Below are 13,300 nucleotides of genomic sequence, written 5' to 3'. Positions count from 1 at the left end.
TGCATGCATACAGACATACATACATATTGGTTAATTCAACATCATGTATAGAAAGAATAGGATAATAACTTAAATTGAATATAATTATTTTTCAAACCAGTAATCACATAAAACAGTATCATACAAATATTTATGGCTCTTCAAATTAGAAACCTTTGTGTAAAACGATCACAAATAATGTCTCTAAAGCAGTTACTGTTTGCATGTTTATAAAATTATATTTCTTCACTGTTATATACTTACAGCAACCCATTTCGCCACAAAATTCTACTAAATTCGCCACGGTGCAAATGCCGTTATCAGAAAATATGTCGGTATGGCAAAGATATGTGTACGCGAATAGTTCACTAGGTACAAGAGACCGATAATGCATTGATGGTAGTCTTTGAGTAATATTTATAAATAAGTAAACAGTTAAGTAAACTTTCAATGAATAAATTAGATCCTGATTTTTTCATAAAGACGATATATCATCATATTGTCTACAAATCACATTTTAACATGCATGTAGGTAGGTAGGTAAACAAGCAGAAACAAAACAAAAGTTTAATCTGTATATCCCTATCAAATACATATGAGGGGAGGGCAAGGGCAATTGAAAATCTTGGCATCTTATTACAAACGGCTGGAAATGATTAATATAATAATTTATCCAAACAAAATATGATTAAAAAATTGTAACTTCTCATTTATTTTATTTTTGGCAATGAATTATGGGAATGAATAGCTTTGGCTTCAATAATGCGCTATCGTTATCATTAAATACACATCACCGCGCGCTTGTAAAGAGTTCTACTTAATCGGGACTATTCTTAGCACCGAATGAACACTGGATACATAGTTCATAGTATTACATAATATTAAAGTAAAGAGCATTATGCATGAAATGATCAACAACAGACTAAAGAATGGCTTGTAAAACATTTCGTTGCCCTCCTAATATATTTCATGTTGAGTTTTGGGTGACAGCTTGGAATAACGGGCCACTTTGGAATCTTGAGTTGTTCCGCTCTTTCAGCGCACGAATCGGCATGAAGAACGTTAACTGGGGGAGTTTCAATATACTTCGCAGTGATTAATATATTGTGATTGGACTGCAAATACATATGTTACTCGAAAATGTATAAATACCGTACTAAGTATCCATGATTAAAAACCTGAAAAACGCTTACATTTTCTGTACCAATTCGAAGGCGACGATGTCAAACTTGAAATACGTGGTAATAGGACTTATTAAATTGAATTAGGTGCAAGTGTATTTTTTATATCGAATGTGTAGCTTTCTTAAAACAAACAGGGGCGCAGAGTGGCCGAGAAGTCTAAAGCGCTCACCGTTATGGATCACTGCCATCTCACCTTTGTCTGCGTGAGTTCGAGTCTCAGACTCGGCTAACGTTGGTACGTGAGAAAGCCTGCCAGTAGATTCTCGTGGGTCGGTGGTTCTCCCCGGGGTTTTCCAGGGTTCTTCCTCCACCAACTATACTGGCCGCCATGTATAGCCTATCTTGTGCTGAAAATGGCGATAAACCCTACAACAACTTTATTATAAAACATAGGTTACAAAGCAATTTAAACCTCTATAGAATGTACATGGAAGTTTTGTTTTAATTAAACTCTGAGCAAATAATTCTCTGGTTGTTGTTGTTGGGTTTAACGCCATTTTTCAGCACACGATAGGCTATACATGGCGGCCAGTATTAATGGTGGAGGAAGAACCCGGGAAACCCCGGAAAGAACCACCGACCCATGAGAAGCTACTGGCAAGCTTTCTCGCATACTAACATTGGCTGAATCCGTGACTCGAACCGGCGCAGACAGAGGTGAGATGGTATTGATCCGTAACAGAGAGCGCTTTAGACCACTCGGCCACTCGGAGCCCCACAATTCGTTGTACCAACTCTACTAAAATGTTTCCGGATTAACTACTTACGCTCATGTAGTTTACAAAGAAACCAGGTTATATGCCATTAATCCAAGCATATATAATCAGCATGGATCATTCAGTTTTGATCAAAGTTGGTTGGAATGTTTGTTACGATATGATGTGCCAGAATTGTGTTTCGAGTGAATCCCTATCAGCGGAGTGGTTTCTATAGCAACCATGTGGAACCTTGCAAATGATAACTATATCCCATCTCGTACTGTTATTGTTATTAGTATACCACTTGAAATGCGTCCACATGACACTTATCCCCTTGCTAATATGTTTTTGAATTGCAAATATAAAAGAAAAACAAGACCATGACTTAAGTATAAGTTTGTAGCAAAACGATAAAAATCAAACTTGACCTAAAGTTTAAGAATTTAAACCTCATACCAATTTTGTTTCAATCCTTAAAGAACTTCTACCTCAAAAACGGAAACTGAAACTTTACCCACGTATTCTTAACGTAAGGTATCTAACAAATGTAAATATATCAATCCATGGAGTCTTTACTATGTCAAAACACAGACCATAAATCAATAAAATTTGCAAGAAAACAGGAAAGCTTCAAATTCGCCAAGCTATTCATGATAAAAACCTTCATTCCAAGTATATTTGCAGTCCGTGAAGACCATGAAACAAAAGCGAAAGGAACAGAGCTAAGTCATACAATGACCATAACCCCGCAGTGTTTTGTTCGAAAACTTTGCAAAGTAAACTTGACCAAGGTATTCTGAATATAAAGCCAGGCGCCAAGCCTTGAATTCATTTCGTGCATTCAAAAGGTACTAAGCCTAAACGAACTGTATGGGACGTAATATGACTGGACGGAGAACGACGATATATTCTCCTATTAGATATGGCGGACACATAACGAAATGTCTTATCACATTGAACCAAATGTGCTAGGTAGCGTTCTATCATGAACACCTTTCATAATCATGCATAAGACACAAATGTACTATCTATATGTAGTTCAACTGAAGTAAACATATACAGTTAATCAACAATTCAAATACCACCAATATTCAACCAAATAACTGGAAAGTGTCCTATTATCAGTGTTTAGCAATTCAAGGTACATGACGTTTTAGACAACTGTTTGTCAGGTGAGCCATATCAGACCCATTTTGGGTTCATCTTTTCTATTTCTTTCAAATAAAGACAGAACTAACTTGTATCATATTAATTTTAAATTTGTATGAAACAAATAAAGATATAATGTCTATTCTATCCATAATATTGTTGATTAAGCTCTACAAACTTGTTCATTAAAACGTTTTTCTTCAAAACTTCCGTTTTCTCAAGTTTTCCCAAATTAAATTGCAATGTGAGCAAAAGGTTTAGCAAGATTTTGAATTAGAGGATTTTAATTACCCCCAAAGTGAATGTTATTTTTGTGTTGTTTTTTTATTTTTTATATATTTTTTTATATGTAGCCTTATATATCACAATAAATTCATAAATAAATTTAAAAGAAATAAAATAAATAGTTATGTCTATTTACATCTCGTTGTATTTTCACATCCTTATACATTAAGACTGTTTAAAAACATAAACTTATCCTCCCTTAAGACAACCGTCATAAGTTATGAAAGATACACTGCTCATGGCAATTAGTTGCCGACTATTGCTTAAGATTTCTTTCCCTACAATATTTGTCATTACCAATTATAAATACACAGGAAATTTAATTCTTTTTTAAGGTCATTGGAAGTAGAACCCACCTTCTGACTATGCTACCCTCCGTTAGATTATATGTTAATAACACAAATGCTGATGTTTTAAAACAAAACTAGTTGTAAGATATTTTCATAGCGTGTTGGTAAATATACAAATGTTAAATAATGTGGAGATTTACAAATATAATATTTTGTTCCAGTGAAGTTTTAATGTGTACTAAAGCCAAGCAGTTTAACAGATATTTTCATGCTTTCTATTTTATGCCAGGGTATCGTAAATAATGTATGCGATATCTCAGTTTAAAAGAAGATCTTGTAGAATTTTGGACCATCTCAGCGTTACACCCGACAGTTATTTCTCACAGTATATTATATTTCTTATGCTATCATTCTATCCTAATGATATGTTGAACCAAAAGACTATATATTCCGATTGGTTTTTCATCATAAATTGCATGCTTTATGTTTGAGTAAACATATAAATAGACCTATGTATGTATGTATGTTAAACGGCACGTAAGGACAATAATGGTTATACGGTGCTGAATAAACGTTAAGTTCTAAAAATGTAACCTTAAAGAATTGCAACAAACTTTTTAAACATCTGTATAAAATGAAACTAGAGCAGAATATGTAGGTATTACCATCACGGTCATTATGCATGATATGATCATCAGCCAATAGACTGAAGGGCAAAAAATGCAAGTTCAGTTTTCGATGTGGTCGAACCTGGAATATGTACCAACCGACCCGCTAAGCTGATATCATTTTTTTTTCTTGCCACCATTACTTTGTACACGTGAGTGGTGAGCTGATATGTAGTGTGTGACGAAACGCCATCTTTGTATAGCATCCATTTGCCATATGAAACGAAATTATATTCGACCAGAAAACTGTCATTTTCATGTGCCTAAAGATTGCTGATCGAAATAGCTTTATTAAATTCACCTTATGCCGCTAAGATGAAAAAATAATAATAGTAGTACTAGTAGCAGCAATAATAATACAAATGGAAACATACCTAATGGCCTAGTGAAAAAAAGCAAAAGCGAAAATGAATAGCATCAGCTGGAGAGACAGGGAAAACCATTTTATTAAAGAAAAAAAGCGTTGCTTACAGGTTTGTGGGGACAATATAATAACAGTCCGTTGTCGATAATTGAGGTTATTAACCCGCTTATTGAAAGCACAGTTTAGCCAGTTGTGGAGATAATGATGTGAGATGATAGTACACGAATGGATCCGGCTGTTTTAAATTGTGGGCTTTTATTACGCAAGATGTTCTTAAGCATCAAAATTGCAAGTTACGATTGAATACAGGCTTTTAAATTGTAAAAGACCTTTCTACAAGTAATTCATACAAAGTGTGTTCAGCAAGCAATAATACACGTAAATATAACGATAAAGGCTTTGTTAAGTTCAAACGTGCGCCCTCAGACTCTTCCCTCATGTCATGGCAAACATTTGAATTGGACAAATCATTTTTGTGTAGATGAAATTTGCAAACAAGTATTTAATAACTTACAATTTTGTCCATGAGAAGCATTTTAAACCTCCGGAAATAAAACCACTTCTTGTGCTCCCCAGTTTCAGCAAGTTCAGCGTACCTGTCCTCAGCCTCATAACCAAAAGCTTTGAATGTATTTCCGTCTGGCTCTATTAGAACCGTTGTGGGGGCTTTCTCTGACACGAGCCGTCCACCCGACCAGACTTTTGCAGATATTTGTGTTGGGTCCTTTTTGAATTGATGCTCAAAGCTGTATGCCCATCCAGAGTAAGTCGTTCCAAAGTCTATTGCTGCGACCAACATTGGGGAACCCTTTAGCAATATAAAGCAGTTCTTATGAAATCTAAACTTTTTATAGTATAAGTAAATGTATAAATGAACGTATTCTATTCTTTCAACCGAACTGCCAATTTACATACCCACACTCCTATATACGTTATTACCTGCGTACGTACGTACAAATAAAAATGCATATACACATATGTATGCACATAATCTTTTTTAATCTAACTGAAAAATGCAACAACTTATAAAGATTATATGCTTTGAATTGAACCATTTAAGTAAAGATTCATTTTCATAAAGTATGGATTGCCTTGAAACAGAAAACTTTATTGAATCATATTCATGTAGTTAAATTGCAAATGATGATTGGCAACAAAAGACGAAAACAATAGATGTAAGAGGTTACTTACCATTTTATGAATTTCGTTAAAAACTCCTGTAACAGATTAATGAGATTAACAAAATCAGCCATAAGTATTTGTGTGGAATACAGAATTACCAAACTAAGGATCATAATCTGAAGCCAGACACGAGACTTTGACGACTTTCTGCCCACAACAAATTTTGACCCATCGGATTATAGTTTCGTATTCTGCAAAAAGCATATGATTGTTGTTTTTTTCTTTCGCATCCTTCTTTTGACTATTATATTTCAATTCATTTGTCAACTGCTGAAAACTACAGCTGTAATGTAATTTTGGTTTGTCATCTTTGATGACAAGATGATTTTAATTTCCTGTCATCAGGTGCGTTCTAGCTCGAAAATTCATCCCACACAGTATTCTCACGCGGGCAAAATGTGTCTCACGTGAATAGGAATATGCTATAAAGCGCAGCTAAACAATAAAGTAGACTCCATGTCCATTAAACTCTTGACCAGATACGAGTCCCTCGAACGGATGCACGCTTTAATGGCAAAACAGAATTTCCGGGAATGTTTACTAACTGCTGAGGGCTGAAACTATATCTGATATTGCTTAGAAATAACAAGATATTCAAATTAGCATGTGGCAGCCATATTGGACTAAGATCGACGCCATTTTCAGCTTGGACCATCTAGGCAAAATTAGATCTGTTGTGAGAAACCCCCGTGTAAGAGTAGATATGTTCTCTAAATGCAAATCTAAACTATTTTCAGAGTTGATATCACCACAGGACAATGCTGTGTCACTATCGAATTTTCTCACAATGAAAATTTCAATATCTCACCATGTAATATATAACAGTAAGGCATTTCCACATTTCCATAATTTTTATCTGAATATTATGAAAGACACACATATAAACCCTATTAAATGAGAGACAGCCAGGCGCATGGCGATTGCTTAGAACCGTTTAGAAAAGTATACAAGGGCTAGAGTTACTTTCTTGTGTCTACCTAACTGAAAGCGAGTGTGGCATTCTCAAATACGGCATATACAAGTAGAATGAAACACAAGTTGTACACATCTGAGATATTATGAACACCTTGCTCTCTGCTTAGTTACCCTAGGTTAATATGATATCTGGGGCAGATCATCATGACTTGGCTATTGAGTTGGTCCCGTGATTGCTAATCACTATGCCTACTTCTAGTTATCTTGTCGGACATTTTAGTGTGCATCCATGCTCCTCTGCAAATAATGTCTGTAAGTTATAAAAATACAACTTACACAAGGGTGTATGCTTGGACATCGACTTGTCTGAATATCTCTATATGCGATATAACGAAACAGAAAATTATTTTTTATTGTAGCTCTGCATCTGTTAATTATGAAAAGTGATATTGGAATTGCTATGAAAAGATTTTACCTGTTTCTATAGTGACCATGAGAATAAATTTAACCTCTGCAACTCACTCACTAGTTCAATAGTTTCACGATTAAATAATGACGTCACGTTGAGATATGATCAACTATTTTTCTTAGTTTGACACAGAAGTATCTTTAAACTTTTATTAAACTTTCTGCTTTACTAAGAAGTAAAATATTCATCTCACCTACTACCGCACAAACGAAATATAAAATATAAAAAGATCGACATATCGCAGTTGGTGCAACTACCTGCACTACTAGCATACAAGATTTAATTATATTCATAACCTTGAGTTATCAGTGCAAGGTGATCTCCTAAAGTTTTAGAACCTCAGTGAGTGGTTTTCTACAACAGGGGTAATGATACATTACTCATCTTGTCTGCATTGTTAGTATTGCAAATAATCAATAAGTAAGAGATTAGGAGTTTAGCAGATTCTAATGACATTATATGTCTAGTGTCATGAGCACATATACAACTAACTCAATATCAAAAAAGACCTGTCTGAATACTACAAGAATGATCTTTAGCCACAGTTGGATGGTACTGATGTGTTAATACATACATCAAAGTAGCCTGCATATGCAGTTTTAATTTAGCAGTTAACTTCTTTGTTCATCATATAAGACAGTCAACAAATAAAAAACGTTGAAACGAAAATTTAATCCCAGTTTAATTCAATATAATTTCAGCTTTTTATGTAAATGCAACAGACAAAGTAAGGTATTCTGTCAGATCTGCTAGTTGAGCATCTCAGTCCTACAGCAATCTACATATATCGTGCATAAACTGGTCTTGCAGAAAGTCGTCTAGGGCAAGAGTCTCCCTCTCTCTCTCTCTCTCTCTCTCTGTAGCAATAAGAGCAGCACCTGCTCATTTCGGTTAGGAGATAATATATTAACTTAATAACGATTCAAACACTTAGATCATGCTTTGATAACTATTACACTACTAGACATTTCTATGGAAACAGTACAAAACTTTTGCACACAATTCTCTTTAAACAAAAGCAAACAGCGTCGTGCAGGGTTAGTCCATGCGATGTTTTGAAAAAATATTTTATTCTACTTCAGAAAATTTTGTGCGTTAATGCTGTCTTTTTTCGTCTTTTCTTCCGATAATGTATGGGTATCTCTCTCTCTCTCTCTCTCTCTCTCTCTCTCTCGTTGATGCACGTTCTGCATTTATAGTATACGCAATGGGTGTAGAAAACATCAAGAGGGAAAACAGATTTTCTAATACAACGTCACATGACTTTCAGATTAGTAGAATGATCCAGATACCATCACACCAGGAAGGCTGCATCATCCCTGCTTGGTTTCGGGTTCCCCTTATCAAAAACAAAGAATTCGAAAAAACACACGCACGCACAGATACCGAAAAAATAAGCGACGCAAACATTTAAAATACTTCCTACCTCTTTTATGCAGATATGCACATATGCAAAGTGTACCTTTCTAAATATGTGTGTGTGACTGTGTGTGTGTGTGTGTGTGTGTGTGTTTGTGTGTGTGTTTGATTTGGATTTTTAACGTGGCTTTTACACTTTTTCAGTCATATCGCTAGGATGTTTTCAGTATGACAGTTTTTATTGATATCTAGCACTAGGACATCATCTCGCCGACATGTAGCATCATTTCCCACCCAGTCACATTATCCTGACACCAGGCTGACCCATCCTAACACTAAGCTCTTAATGTTGAGCGCCAAGCGAGACATCAGTCTTCGGTTGGAAGTGAATGATAAACAGAAATTTCATTGATTCAGTAATCGCGCATTCACAGACGTAAAAGATTGATAGAAAAAATGGAATACGTTACTTGTAACCGTGTGTTTGTGTTTATGTGTTCATTGGTTGTCCTCCTTGTTTAAATATCTTTGTAATTATTTGTCTTTTATGAAAAAACACGTAGGTCCCTAATGATCTCAAACTATTTCTACACCTCTCCACCAAACGTTTACAGTGTCTAATACATTTCATTTGGTATGTACCTTTGATATGCCACGAGATGAACAACTGCTTCATTTAAACGAAACGATTCTTGTCAAGTTTCCTTTCAATGAAAACTTTATACTACGAGAGTTATATTGAAGATGCATACCTTGCAAATATTTTGTGTATACCCCATACATATACATACGTATGTGTTTCTAACGAAGTTAAGGCTGACTACAAGAATCTGCGCATAGTCGGAAGAAGTGAACTCTTGCCATCTTTGCCCAGTGTTTCCACTAAAAAATGTAGTTCTGAGGCTTTTGCAGCTATCGACAGTTCTCTTTGGAAATTGATACGTTGCTCTTTATTCTTTCTTGAGCTCTGTTTTCATCCATAGTAATTAAATAAAAGATACACTTGTGATTTAAATATAAAGTTGGTTAAATGGAGAAAGGAGAGCACCACAACATTGCATGAGAAACTTCTCGAACAGAGTACGCTAATCCATCCAACAGCCGGAGAGTATATTGAAACAATTGGGTAATATAGACTAAGCGATATGGTGAACCAACGCGATGTAATAAAAACATTAAAAAAATTATTTACAGTTGGTCTTTGTTATTATTTTGCTTTACATACCATTGCTACATATAATAAGATTATTTTTATCTTCTATGTCTCTCCTTCGTACGGTTTGTCTGTCTATTTAACCATCATGCGTCCAGATACATTGTCGCCTGCCACAAAATGACTATCCGGAGCGAGCTTCTTGAACGCATTTCTGCCCGTAGCTTGCGACGATGGGTTACAAATAGCATGCTGCTTGAGCTGCCAATAAAGCCATATGCATGTGTATATGTGTGTGTGTGAGTGTATTCTTTTTCTGTAGATTATATTTAAAATTTCTTTAAATAAAGCGAGGGTGTGTGGATAACCATAACATTATGTATGGATGGCCTAATATTATTTTTTATTGTACATCACTCTGGTTTATTGTTGTCTTTGTTGATCGATTATGCTGTCAATTCTACCATTACAGATTCAGAAGACAGTCAAAAAGTGATCTGTATCAAAAGCATATTTATCTTGACTTTAATAAATGTATAGTGAACACGTGAAAAAACCGGAGTCGAAGGAAATCTAATGGCCGCTATCAGACAATATCTTATCACGGATTGAGTGTGAAGATAAATTGGACAGAAGACTATGTACCCGGGGCTAAATTTTGTGACATATCAATAACAAAACACTCAAATGTTCAACTTATATGATGGCTAGAACGCAAAGAATGAAACACAAGCGAAAATAAATTTGAACTGATTCAGATTTCATGATTTCCTTTGATCGTCTGTTTTTTTCAACGAATACCGTCTTTATTCAAAATTTCAAATAAGTATGCTAAAATACTTCAGGTGAATAGCTACGTAGATGTGCCAAGGAGTTTATAAAGTAAATTTTCTTGAAGAAATATCACCGTGTCATTGTGCAGAGAAAATGTGAAGGGTTAATATTTGTAATCGTTCCGGGTGAGTGGGGTACCACAATATGTCAATGCAATGTGATTATAATCCTATTTCGTGTTCTGTAAAGTTAGACAGATTCGGGATATTTAAATAAAGAACAATTTGCATTTGCATAAATACTTGTTTAGATAGTGGATTTACACAGAATATCGATTTGGTAAAAGTGAATTTCTGTTTCATGTTAGATGCAAGGACACCAATGACAGTGATCAAAGTTCTGAAATCAACGAATTGATAAAGTAATTGCTATGACATGAAACAAAAGTTGTCTGCAGTGTCTAGTGTCAAGGGACGTTCTATACCACCAGTTACAAGATGTAAATATTTTCCAAGTAGACATATACCAGTAAACTTCAATTATGGACATATTTACCAGTAGTTGGTGTAACAGTGACACTGACAGTGATGATGATACATTAGAAAATAAAACTGTAAAACCATAGCGAAAGGGTTTCACTATGTATTCACAAATTGTTGGACAATGTTTTCCATTATTGTAACTATCTCAATGTCACTGTCGATATATTTATGACGTCACAGCAGTGCACTGTTCATGTAACAGTATCGTGTATGAGTGGTGTTGTCACGTACACTTAGAAGTAGCTACTTTGGTGGTGTATTACATATATTGGTTAAACATTATAAAATGCATGGACATGAACTACTTTCATGTACAGGTAAACCACGTGCATGGAAACAATAAAAGAAAAGATGGATAAATCCATGGAATATATACGATGTGTCCTTCCCTAGTTACAAAGAGAAAAAGCAAGTATTAGGCTTTGATCTAAAACTATGATCAGATTTTGCCAGAGAAGATCTATAGATAGACATGCCATAAATGTGGAACATTTTACCTTAGTTCCAAGTATTCAATAGAAAATCAAAGGAAAGATATTCTCCACAGCTAAGTGTTAAGAACATTTAATAAAATAACGCAGTAGTAACGTGACAATCAATACTATTTCTATGACAAATTTCCTTTGACAACTTTGCGGTCCAAGTCAGATACATGGGTGTCTCATGAATATCAGTTCAACAGTTATATTAGCAAAATAACTTGGTAAAATGTAAACAATGCACCTGTCCAGAAATTGATAAATTACAATATCTACATATATGTAGGGCTTTTAAAACATTTGTACAAATGTCATTTATGTAATGTATCAAAATGTTCCAAACTGTATCCCCACATAACATACCTGATGCTGTTTCAGATGGATTCAATTCTAAGAAACACTTAAAATATGCCTGTTTTAAAATTGAAGATCGTCTAATTTTGGACTTAAATCATCAACATTCTGCTTGGATAGTAGTTAAGTGGGGCACTATACGTACAATGGAAATTAGCATTACGGAGACCCCTGGGTGAATATACGTACAATGGAAATTTAACATGGCGAAAAATCGTGGGTTAATATACGTACAAGGGGAATTAACATGGGAAAAAATTGTGGGCCGATATACGTACAAGGGGAATTTAACATGGGAATAGAGTTTGGGGGTTGTTTAGGGATAAAGGGGAATTGAATATGGGATTTTTTTTTTTAATTTTTTTTAAAAAAGGGGTAGGCAATGGAAAGGCTATCTCTTTTCGAGAAATATGGCTGGCCCTGAAAAGGGCCTTTGGGTTTTTTCTTCTTCTTCTTCTTCTTTTAACTTCTTAACTTTTTCCACCATCCTCTTATTTTGTCCATCATTCCTTTCTTCTTTTTCTTTTCTGCTTCTGGTATCCAGTCCGGGTGACCCATGGCTCGGAACTTGGCCTGTATTTTCATCCAGTTGTTATTCAGTTGGTCGAATTCTAATTTCTTCTTCTTATTCTGTTCTTCCTTTCTTTCTTTAGTCCACCTTTCCTTTATGTTTTCTACTTCTTGGGTCATCACTTGTTTCATTATTTCTTCTCCTTTCTTCAACCTGTTCAGTCCCCTCTTCATATATGACAACTCCGTCCAATACACTATATCTTCTAGGAAGCACCGGACTTGGATGACATAATCCAGTGGTTCCTTCAAACTCCCCACTCTTACATAAGGTGGGTCAATAAATCCTCTTGATTTGTTGACTTCATCTTCTATCATTCCTTCTATTATATGTCTGGCGGCCTTTATACGTTCGACTTGACTGGTTACCAAGTGTTCCTTATCTTCATACTCCCATTCCTTTTGTATCCTTTCTATAGCATATTCTGCATCTATTATCCAGAAATAGATATGCCTCAATTGATTAAATAAATCAGTCACTTGTCTAGATTATTCTTTGTAGAATGGTTGGAACGACGAATACTGTGGGTTCTTATACGAAAAGCGCGGACGTGAAGGAAAACATCCCCTACTTTTTCATTTCATATAATAAAACCCAAACTATACTTTCCACATACACTAAGAAACAATTAACAAAATCCATAATCTACTATCCACACAATCTTACGTGAGCGCTTACAAAACCCTAACTATACTCTCCACATACGCTAAGAAACAATAAACAAAATCCATAATCTACTATCCACACAATCGTACGTGAGCGCTTACAAAACCCTAACTATACTCTCCACATACGCTAAGAAACAATAAACAAAATCCATAATCTACTATCCACACAATCGTACGTGAGCGCTTACAGAACCCTAACTATACTCTTCACCTACGC

General features: G+C 35.1%; 1 protein-coding gene across 4 annotated transcripts in view; it reads right to left on the bottom strand.

Moving 5' to 3' along the window:
• The window catches only part of LOC149794183 (heat shock 70 kDa protein 12A-like), a 49,341-nt gene that overhangs the window by 5,673 nt on the left and 30,368 nt on the right, over positions 1-13,300 (bottom strand). For 2 of the 4 annotated variants that reach the window (XM_089968285.1, XM_089968287.1), the window contains exons 2-3: positions 5,809-5,834; positions 5,132-5,425 (exon numbers count right to left, since the gene is read on the bottom strand). In XM_089968285.1, coding sequence (XP_089824411.1) covers positions 5,132-5,425; positions 5,809-5,811 — 297 coding nt within the window. In that variant the 5' untranslated portion in view covers positions 5,812-5,834. Of the gene's footprint in view, positions 1-5,131; positions 5,426-5,808; positions 11,956-13,300 lie in introns of all 4 variants that reach the window. The other 2 variants (XM_089968286.1, XM_089968288.1) reach the window with 2 other exon arrangements.

This window comes from Sinohyriopsis cumingii, chromosome 8 (assembly GCF_028554795.1).
Source record: "Sinohyriopsis cumingii isolate HCF-2022 chromosome 8, ASM2855479v2, whole genome shotgun sequence".
NCBI lineage: Eukaryota > Metazoa > Mollusca > Bivalvia > Unionida > Unionidae > Sinohyriopsis > Sinohyriopsis cumingii.
This window is presented reverse-complemented; position numbering and strand designations above follow the sequence as displayed.